Raw genomic sequence first — 11,667 nt, 5'->3', positions numbered from 1 at the left:
TTTCCAACTTATGAAAATATTCACATTGAAATACATTCCAGTTTTCCAAATGAAGTAATAATGTTTTTTTGTGTTTTCTGAAATAAACCCGTTACACATATTGTTTCCTTATACGACGCACGTGTCGCATGGATAAATTATCAACATCTGTAAATAAAATTTAAAAAATCAAGAATCTGTGACATCCCAGAAACAAGTTTGAAAGTGGAAAATGCTCTGAGGAACTATGATGTCACGTCAATGATCCCTTCGGCACCGGTGCGTAGTCGGAATACACGCCAAACGCGCGCCCAATATTTGTACACGATTGACATTTGTCACATGAGAACGGGTCGCTTCTACGATTCGTTCTTAAGTTCAACAGCTCGGCTGTGGAACGAGCTGCCGGCCTCTGAGTTTCCTCCCTCCTACAACATGGGACTCTTCAAGACCCATGTTCACTCCTTCCTCTCCACAAAAAGACCCTCCACACAGCATACCTAAAGATGACATAGGCCCTGAGGGAAATATTTTCTTCATGGCCTCCTGTGTGGAGTTAATATAAAAAAAAGTTTATTATTTTTTGACGTAATATATTTTTACATTAAATCGTAAACGCCATTATTGAGTATTCTGATTTACTTAATCAGATATTTTTTACAAATCTACTTCTAGACAGTACGCCCCATTTCACACTACGGTTACAAGACTATCAACTATCAAATATGTTCTCTAACATAAACATAGACTTGACGGCCGGCATAGTCCAGTGGTAACGCATTGGACTGCCATTCCGAAGGTCGCGGGTTCGAACCCGGCGTGCGCAAATAAATTTTAGTTGATTAATTTTGTGTTATTTCACAATTAATTAATTAAAATAATATATAGTATATTTGCGGCACGTTCCAGAGTGGAAGATACTACCAGTATCGCCCTGGTGTAAGACCACCATTCAGAATTGAAAAGTTGGTTTTAGCCGTGTTTAGTGACTAGATCTGAATAGCCAGGTACTTCCTCACCTTCCTCTTTCACTTCCCCACTTACCTTCAGCCTCACAACATCCCCCAATTGGGGATGCCATAGTCTCACTGGCTCCAGACGGGAGCAGTTGAGACTCTTGTGAGGTATTCACTATAAAAATAAAAAAAAGTCCATGGTCCTGAATGAGTCCTGTGGAGGAGAAGATAACTTTAGTAATATGTTTTTGGGTCGATAAAAACCAACGTATGGAGGCATCCTATATTAATCAAGTGAAGAACTTTAACGTTTATATGTTTTCTTTAAGTTAGTTCCTACTTCAACCCTTTCGTATCATGTTTGTAAATGGTCTTTATTTTGTTTTATTTATTTACAGACTTACACAAGTACACATGTAAATTCAGTTAAACACACTTGTATTAGAAAGTTTCAGCTTCGAGTAGATACGACTGTGTCTTCGAGTAGAGAGGACAATATATTGCGCGATTTATAGTTGCTATTTTTTCCTCCATATAATTACTTTTATTAAATCTCTCTAATTTGTAAGGAAAAATATAAACATATTATAAAGAAAATTGACAATATTTGTTTTTGAAAGGCAATGAAATTCACAAATTCTACAATTATAAATATAATAAATGGATTTTCTCGGATCTAAGTTATTAAATAAATTATTTTGAAATCTATAGCGAATAGAATACAATAAAAGTCTCTCGGCTTTTCTTCATATGTATACATTACTTCAACCAACGTTCATTATAGTCTTGGGTCGATCGTAAATGACCCACTCATTGAAACCCGCTCACGAGTCACCGAAGATGGATATTTTTGTAGACCGTCTTTTCTTCTTGCATTTATTATCTTTTGCTATTTTCTTTCCTGTGAAATCTTTGAATCATTTATTTCTTAAGAATCTCTCTGTATTATGTGTGTATATTGTTTTTTTTAAACTTTTTCTTTAATATGATCAAGGAATTTTCAGTGACGTGCAAATACTGCGATCAAAATGTAAACACGATTTTCATAAAATATCGTGTAACCCAAAAGTAAAAATGATCTACCAACATAATATGAAATAAATCGTACAAACATTATTTACTTTGTACGTCCTCTTGTACTTCTATTCCAGTATCATGTGCATGTAACTGCGGTAACTGAAAACTGAAATCATAGTGATAATTCATTTCAGTTTCAGATTAACCATCAATATATCTGTGTTGCGGGGATGAGACTTGAGACGCCCGTTCTACACAATTTCACATCTATGGTATGATCTAATAGTTACAGGACCTAATTCATGAAAGAGCAGGTTTTCGTGACCCGCTCACGACGTTAGTGGGTCGTGAGCGACCCTATTCGTGTAAAACGAACAATTGACCCAGCTCTGGAATAATACCTTCCAATACTTATCAACGTTTCGTACTGAATCTTCGAATTACAAAAATAAAATCAACATGAGTAAAGCAGGCGTTATATGCTGAGTCAGATAAAATTTTACAGTTATTTTTATATTAAATCAAGTACATAACAAGAACTCAAATAGTATATCTGAAAATAATAATGCAACCGAATAAATAAGGATAATTTTTCTCACGTTTACTTGAGCCTCTGGTACTGGTTTGTGTATCTTTTTCGTTATTGGAGCTCTCGACAAAATCATGTTTATGTCAACTTTATCCTGTTCCCTTTTTGGTGCAGCATCTGTCTTTCGAAAATCCATTTGAATGTTCGGAATATTATATTCCATTTTGATAACTCTTAGATTAATGTCACAACTGTTCATTTTGAATATTGCACAAATCTTTCGTGTAAACACAACACAAGTCGGTATTATTGTTCTAGTTATTATTATTTGGCTATCAAAAACTTAGCACGCAAGCTTAGCTATTAAGACCTTTTAGGGTCTACAATCTATATATAACATAAAAGCCAAGTTTCCTTTCAATAAATACAATTGAACGCATTGCAAGCGTACAAGTTATCACTATAGACTGTATACTGCGTTTTAATAATTAATAATACGAACGAAATGATAATAAGTCAAACTGATAACACTTTTGTGGTATGAAGTAACGGATAACGCCGGAAAAGACAAGTATGCAGGTACACTCGTATATAAACTGTCGGTTGATTTAAAATTTATCCGATACCTAGTTAATGAATTCACAACCATTCGGATTCTCTTAAAATTTCAAGAAAACGTTTACAACATTTTACTGAACATGACATTTAAGTTAAACAGTACCATTTACGTCCACGAAAACTGTGTACTAAATATGAAATTTAAACCGTCCTAAACTCACTCGAAACCTGAACAAACGTACCTAGGAATTATTAAATTGGATACGAAAGTCGGCAAACGATATTGTCAACAATTAGTTACTCCTTCAAAGCGTTCTGTGAACAAAATCGCTTGTCACAGAGTAGCCCGCATGTTATCACATGTGCAAAGTGCTTCCGGTGATTAAATGCCTAAAACGAAGTAAGTAAATAATTAATTATTCGAAGTAAAACATGTTCAACCGAATGTAATCGTGTCGGCTAGTATGTTGTGAGAATGGGAAAGCGGGAGAATCCCATGATTATGCTGATTATGTGCTGGAAGCACTTGCAGAAGATTCACTTGCAGGACAAAACGGGTGGTGTACTTTTACGCAATTAACCCTACAGACCTTTAGCAAATTGACCGTTATATTTCTTAAATGTGATGTAAGAAAATCAAATGTGTGCAGCACTGGTGAAGACGTGGAGTCTTCCGGGTACTCCAATGTGAACGAGGTAGTCGAAGGTGCGATTGACCTGATGAGATGCAGGCCGGCAACGATGCCACGAGGCCGAGGCGCAGATCGGCGAAGGTGTCGCAGGGTCTAGGCGCGTGAGGTCAGCGCTGGCCAGGAACGATGGCCGGGGCCAGGGCGCTGAGGTGATCCCGAGGAGTCCATAATCAATTGTATTCCGTGCAGAGCCGGGTGTAGGTGATAGTCCTGTGGAGGTGCGACGTGGGGGAAACAGCTGTCGGTGGTCGGCCACTTCAGTGTGCAGCAAGCAGTAGCAGCGCTCACAGCTTAGTCACTCGTAAAACTGCTAATTAATGACAGACTAACTTCTCGATGCGCTTCATTATATAGCCGCCCCAGTGCATCGACAACATTTCAGAACTGTAGGTAGGAACGCCGAATGCTTGCATTGCGTCTAGAGTGTTCCCGTACAATGCATTTTGTATTGGCGATCGTTCCAGAAAATTCTCGTAGCATCGCATAATATATATAGTTTTTCCTGAATTGCGGTCGGAATTTTCAGTTAATTTGATGTATATTTTAATAATTATGTGGTTAACTTCTATATTTGAATATAAAGCTTTGTATTTTATAACCTAAGAGGCTTAGTTCATATTTCTAACTATGGTGGTAAGAGAGACACAACGATTTGTATGAGAGCATATTACGAGCTGTTCCGAAAAGCGAACGAATTGACTCTACGGGAAATAGCTGTTTGTTCCCAAAATCGAACGAATTAACCCGAGAAGTTAAGAAGTTATATCTAGCAATCTGCCAAATCACCGCTTAACGGAGTGTTTTGAAGCTGCGACAAGCTGCTTATAATTTAAACATTTTTGAAAAAATTATTTCAAAATACCAAACAGTGGCGTGCAGTCCATAAAGACTGAAAAGCGGTGTCTACCTAATAAATCATTTTTTCATATTTTTTTATGTCGACTTTCAACTATGAATTTTAAACAAATGACTCTCAACGGAATCACTGATTTGTAAATACAAGATTTTTCTCGATTCATGATAATCATCTCCAGGGCATCTAGCACTGTCGATCGATAAAGGTTTGATCGATAATTACGTAAACTTGTCATCGTTTCCTAGTATGACTGCAGATCGTCAACGAATAAGCAAATGTTCACTGCGAATAAGTGTTCATAATTTATTCGAGCGGAACTGTTGTTTTGTACCTAAGCTATCTGCAGTCGTACTCAGAAACGATGACAAGTTATTGGCATTTTTGATAAATCCTCTATAGATCGATCGTGCAATACACGCACATTATTACATTTAATAATGTGGTTTTCCAGTAAGTAAATACGTAGTATTTTAGATTTTTAAAAACCAAATATTGTAATAAATTTACAGCGTGCTCATTTTATTTCAATAATTGAGTGTTCTTCAAGTATCGTGTTTTTCAAATAATAATCTCCGAATAATAAATCGCTTTCTATGAACAATCCGCCTCTGGCATATATCGCGGACTAAGATATTCAATATTTGTAAGTGTAATTTTAAAAACAAAATAGGCAGTGATTTTTATTTATGTGGACAATATAGTAGTCGTCGTCTTTTGTATTGCCGGTCTGACTGTCAAATAAAACCAATATTTGATTATTGGATTGCTGTTGATATTCCGTAGGGATCTACATTTTCCCGTAAAAATGAATTATCTAGTTCTTCAAATAAAATACGAAATGAATTGCTTCGGGAGACGCTGGCTTGGATTTTTGAATGCGACATTTGAAAATGGGACAAAGAAAAATCGAAAAGGCAACAGCGTTGCTAGGATACTTGAGTATTTGTTTCCCTTCCCATTTAAGGCTTTGACGGCGTTCTTGCTCTGTTATTATATCAATATTTTCCGATAAAACTTAATAAAAGCCATTGTATTGTTATAATTCAGACGTGAAAATAAGATGTTTGAGTACGAGAGTGTGAATGATATCTTTACCGTAAAGGACGAAAAGGAAGAACGTAAAATAAAATACAGGAAGGACGCGAGGGCGCAGTCTGCAGGACAGGAGCACAGGTACAGCCATTTAGGTGCGTAAAAAGTTATTTATTCGTCGATTTTTTTTTGTATTACACGTATGAGAAAAAAATATATCACACAAGACCTAAAGATAACAACATGACTTCTGCCTCAATCCCTTCTAAATAATACATCATACAAGACCCGGAGATAACCATATGACTTCTGCCTCAATCCCTTCTCAATAATATATCATACAAGACCTGGAGATAACCACATGATTTCTGCCTCAATCCCTTCTAAATAATATATCATACAAGACCTGGAGATAACCATATGACTTCTGCCTCAATCCCTTCTCAATAATATATCATACAAGACCTGGAGATAACCACATGACTTCTGCCTCAATCCCTTCTAAATAATATATCATACAAGACCTGGAGATAGCCATATGACTTCTGCCTCAATCCCTTCTTAATAATATATCATACAAGACCTGGAGATAACCACATGACTTCTGCCTCAATCCCTTCTAAATAATATATCATACAAGATCTGGAGCCACATGAATCAGTAATATCGCAAAGAGAGGACTAGAGAGTCAGTTCTCGAGGACGACCTCAATTGAAAGGAAGAACCAGTTGCAGGAAGCAGGATTTTACCCGTAACAAGTGCACAGATAAAGAGTGGTGTGTGATTACCAATTTAAGTGGTTACCAAAAATGCATATTGCTTGCTACAGTACCTACCTACTTACCCACGTTTTGACGCAAAACGAGTAAACGCCTAGGTAGGTGTTTACTGTTATCAATAATATTCGGTTGATTTGTATTTTTGTGAAGCGCCGTTTGTGTGAAAAATAATCTCAAGGGCAATGTGTTAGGACTGTTATATATTGCGTATATATTTGCGAGCCGAGCCCCGAATTATGGAAAATGAATAATGGAACGAAGCAACCGCAAGCCACGTTTCGCGCCATTTGGTGATAATTCGTTCCTTTCCCATAATTCTAGCCTCGGCTCGCAAATGTAATCGTGCCATTAGGTGAAAGGTATTATCAACGCCTTGGCGCCTTGACGATTCGACGCCCGAAGCGGACAGCTCCAATGGCGCCTGCTTAGGGCCAGCCCTACCCATGTCATGGTTTCCTGAAACATGTTTGAAAAAAACACAGGGGATTGTGAAAAGGAGTGTAGATTAAAATTTAGTTGTGATTAAAAATACTTACATTATAATATTATTATATATAATACGCTAAATACACAAAATACAAGATATCAATTTTCAAGTTTTTTAGTGATTGTTTATAAATTGATTCAATAATTAATAAATTAATTAATTAGAATTATTGTAGATATAAAATACACAGTAAATTAATAAATTAAACAAAACACATTAAATAAATACAAGAGGGTTATAAATTGATTGGGATAATTTTAAGGAAACTAGATATTACTTTAATCAAATATGATTTAAGATTTTATCAAAATAGATATTACTTTGTATATATGTGCACGTTGAATATGTTTTTTTGACAGAAGACAACACGTATGCAATGTGATTTCTAAGGAAACTAGATATTACTTTATATATATATGTACAAGTTGTACATGTTTGATGACAGAGGACAAGAGGTATGAAATGTGAATTCTAAGGAAACTAGATATTACTTCATATATATGCATAAGTTGTACATGCTTGCTGACAGAAGACAACAGGTATGAAATGTGAATTCTAAGGAAACTAGATATTACTTTATATATGTGTACAAGTTGTACATGTTTGTTGACAGACTGAGGACAACAGGTATAAAATGTGATTTCTAAGGAAACTAGTTATTACTTTTTATATACCTATGTACAAGTTGTACATGTTTGTTGACAGAAGACAACAGGTATACAATGTGATTTCTAAGGAAACTATTTATTACTTTATATATATTTGTACATGTTGAACATATTTGTTAACAGAGGACAACTGAGCTCTCAACTCTCAATGAGCAATAAATTTAATAATGATAGTAAATAACCAAACGAAAATACCCAGTCATTTTCTGTTTCTCTGGTATTTTGTTCTTACTAGTCAGCTAACGAATAGTCATAGAAAAGCGCTCACTCAAGAAAAAAATGATAATATTATTTGTATTTGTAAAAGAAAAAATTAAAATTAAAAAAAAGTTCTACAAATTAAACTTGATAACATTAAATAATTAACTATTTCTGATAAAATATGTTTTGGTGTCTTTCAGATGCGGTACAAGGATATGGAAGCCAGGTAAAACCGCAGCATCCCTTTTACCGAACGTCGAGCAATGAGTATGGCTGGCATGTTCCTGGTAAGTGTCATCCTTCTTATTAGCTTCGCATCTTCTACCAATCTAGGTTTATCAATTATGTAAAACTATGGCTGCCGTCGACAGCAGTTGAACAATGTTGAATTTACTGGTAAAATGGTATCATTCATCTGCATTCATGAAACTTTGGTCTTACATTCATCTTGGAAGTATAAATGAAGGTTGGCAGAGTCCAACCAAAAAAGTGGGGAAAACCCCTCAAGAGGTAGGGAGAGGGGGAGATTTTTTGAAAAATGTATGTTTACAAAGTAGGTGGAGTGAGGTATCGTTTGCTATGTCTTTGTTTGTGCTTAACAAATCGAGAGAGACTACTCCCAAGTCAATAGGATTAATATTTGGTGAAACAAGAAAGGTTTTTAGTAAACAATCGTAAAATAAATTAACTGTATCACCAAAGTTTCATGAAGGAATGCGTTTTGTCATTTATCATTATTATTGTGTTTTTACCTGTGAAGATAAATATGGAGACATGGAAATGATCTATGAAAACTGGAAGGTGAATCAAATAATTTATTTCCAGGAAACCACAGCGTTCCCAGCGTCTACTTCCCCATCCAGCAGAGGTTCAGCAGTCAGCTAGCGGCCGCCGGGATGTACCGGAACTACTCACTCAACACCAACAAGAACCCTTCTCCGTACATTTGAAGATACTCCTATACCTTCACCACAAGAAATGCCTTCTTTTGCATAATGCCCTTTGTAAGAAAGTTGAGCACTTGAATTTAACTGATTGGTGATGTGATTAAACAAGATAAAACATTCCCAGAGTTACTTTTTCAAATTCGTGCACTTAAAGGCCATATTCATTTCAAGTATTCTTTAATGGAGACTCACCTCTGCTTTCCGATACATATTCAATGAATATCTGCTATCTTTACCTTGAAGACTTTAAGCAATAATGTAGATCACACCAATGCAAAGCAATGACTGAATAAATTAGTTTTTTTAATAATATTGCATTTATTTCATATCATATAATTTTATAGAATATAATATAATGTAACACCCACATACTTAAAATGACACAATTTTAAATGAAGGAGCAGAAAAAAGTCTCAGAGATTATTTCAAATAAAATGTGTGAACACAAATAATTCATTCAACTTAATTTTTTATACATTTCTAATTCCACTATGCTAATTATTGCCTTTACAAAACTGACTTGTCGGTAACAAATGAGTGATAAACTGACTTCGTAAACGCTTGTTAATTTAATCTACAAATGAACAAAAGTAAAACAACCGCCAGTACTTATTTCTGCCCTTTACGCGAACACTAACAAATGCGTACACATTTTATATAGCAACAACAACAACGGCTTAATTAATACTTTCATCTCATGAAATCCTTATCCAATCTATAAACCTATTATATTTATGAATCTAGTAATATAATGTAATACCAATCCTTCAATTATCATTCGGGCTCCAACAACTTCGACTGATAAACACGGAAGCGAAAAGTGCAGTTATAATATTGTAACGGTAAGTTATTGTAGACATTACGGTGTATGATACAGAATATACAACACGCCATTCTAGGGACTACATTTGGTGCCTCCACAGTACACAAGTCATTAACCAAATAGTATACGAGTTAGTGCTTTACAAACGGGCTACGTGATTAATAATCCCTGATTACGTATAATAATGAGTTTATGCTCTGAAACATGAATCTTTTGATGTTTTTTGCAGCAAAAAAGTTTAAACAGTTTAGGTAGATACCGACTCAGAACAATGGCATGCTTTCTTTGTTCTAAAACATATTTTTTGTTTTACCATTTGCTCAATCTCACTGAAAACAACAAATATAGAAGATCCAAATGTTATCTATTATAGCGATGTCTTTCTGCCATCAATAGAATGATTTGATGATAAATTCAGCACCCAAGCTTCAACGGCAATTAAAAAAGTTTCTTTAGTACTTTGAGAAAACTAAAACAGAAATTATGTAAAGCATAATTTAATAAATGTAATTATTCATGTCTCATTGAATTGAGTTGATTTCTAGAAAATATTAAGTAATTTATGTAAAAGGGATTGGTTTGTTGCAGTTAAAATGATTGAACTGTGGAAATATACATAATTATTTTCATAAATAATATATATATTTAATAATAAATACACATATTACAGATATGTAGAATCACAATGATTTGATAATGTTGAAGGATGCAGAAAAACAAACATGTAAAACAATTTTAAATACTAAAATTATAAAAAGGAAAAATAATGGACAATTGAAGAAACCACTGACAGGTTTGCTTACAATTAAACACGCAATAATAAGACAGCATAAGAAACGCAAAGCATTTTATATGTGCTTGCTGAAAGCTGTTCTGTTTGGATAAAATAAAATGAATATGTATCCACGTCATTACCAATTCGTTAAACGTTGAAAAGACCCATTTACGTAACATTCTATTCCTTCTTTTCAGTGTATGTATATATTTTTACTATGATTACAAATATTATGTTTAATTGAAATGGTTACAAAAGTTATAAATACTTTTAAAAAAGGTACCAATTTCAAACTTATTCTAGAATTATCTGACCTTCAATAACTTCTTCGTTGTAAGAAATCTATATGTAACTATTTTTTTGCTAAGCATTGATCACAAACACTACTGATGGATAACATTTACTTAATAAATACGTTATAAAAACGATTTTAGAAATAACTTGATTAAACTATGGAAAAACTTCTTATTTATTAATGCACATTTCTTTGGTATATACTTATTGTAAAGAATGGTAATGATACAATATTAGCTGCTAACAAAAGAAATCATTAATATGTAACAAGCCTTTATTCAAAAACGTATGTAAATAATAAGTATTTGTTACTTGCAGTGGGTAGATACTGTTTTTAAATGTAACGCCAAGAAAGATTCATCTCGACTAACCAAATTATACTGCATAATAAAAAGTTTTAGTGTAGTTTCTACATAATATTATCTAATTAAATAAATGAGATCTCAATGTGGGACATTATTTGCAATAAAATTAGAAGTTGTGTTTGTATTAAAATAATAATATTGTTCAGCAGTTTTTATGACATTGCATGAAAAGAAATATTAGAACAACAATAAAAAGTGTTCAGGTAAAACGAAATTTTAAACTGATAAGATTAAATTGTGCTCCTGGCATTTGAATGCTATAAATAGATCCTTGATACACTGGTAATCTGATAGGTAAATCCATTGTTGGATATACCGATAAGCTGCAGGATCTGATGTGATTAATAAATCTTTTGCAACCAATCCCGATCCAGTGTTTTCACTTGAAATTCTGGTTGATTGAAAATTCCCAATAATCTTAAAACGTAATGGCGTGAAGTCTTTTAAAATTTATACTTCCAGAAACAAGGTTCAGAAAATCGTATCACTCAACAGATAATATCAATGTAACGGAGATGCGTAAACAATTTGTACGTTTGTAATAAGTTTGGCCTAAAAAATGTGACTTTACTTTAAGTCAACAAAATGTTCAATATTAAAGGTCAAATATTGCATACAATAATTATGCTAGTAAAATAACTTAGTACCTAATGTTACCTTGAAAACAAACATGTATAAGAGTCAAAACGGTATTGTCGGTTTAATATAT

The 11,667-nt window shown here is 34.0% G+C and overlaps 1 protein-coding gene across 1 annotated transcript; it reads left to right on the top strand.

The window, feature by feature from the left end:
- Window positions 1-3,384: 3,384 nt before the first annotated feature.
- Window positions 3,385-8,717, top strand: LOC149427039 (piercer of microtubule wall 1 protein). Its single transcript, XM_089639704.1, has 3 exons — window positions 3,385-3,439; window positions 7,955-8,041; window positions 8,580-8,717. The coding sequence occupies exons 1-3, from the start codon at window positions 3,400-3,402 to the stop codon at window positions 8,702-8,704; spliced, it is 252 nt and encodes an 83-aa protein (XP_089495830.1). The 5' UTR covers window positions 3,385-3,399; the 3' UTR covers window positions 8,705-8,717.
- Window positions 8,718-11,667: the final 2,950 nt, after the last annotated feature.

The sequence above is a fragment of the Hesperophylax consimilis genome, chromosome 1 (assembly GCF_061612785.1).
Source record: "Hesperophylax consimilis isolate HC1 chromosome 1, BYU_Hcon_1.0, whole genome shotgun sequence".
NCBI classification, from domain to species: Eukaryota; Metazoa; Arthropoda; class Insecta; order Trichoptera; family Limnephilidae; genus Hesperophylax; species Hesperophylax consimilis.
Note: the sequence above shows the minus strand (reverse complement) of the source record. Positions and strands in the feature narration are given on the sequence as shown.

Coding starts and splice junctions, on each gene's coding strand:
- LOC149427039 (XM_089639704.1), top strand. CDS start 3,400: ATGTGCAAAGTGCTTCCGGTGATTAAATGCCTAAAACGAA. Junction 3,440..7,954: donor GATTAAATGCCTAAAACGAA/GTAAGTAAATAA, acceptor GGTGTCTTTCAG/ATGCGGTACAAGGATATGGA. Junction 8,042..8,579: donor GTATGGCTGGCATGTTCCTG/GTAAGTGTCATC, acceptor ATTTATTTCCAG/GAAACCACAGCGTTCCCAGC.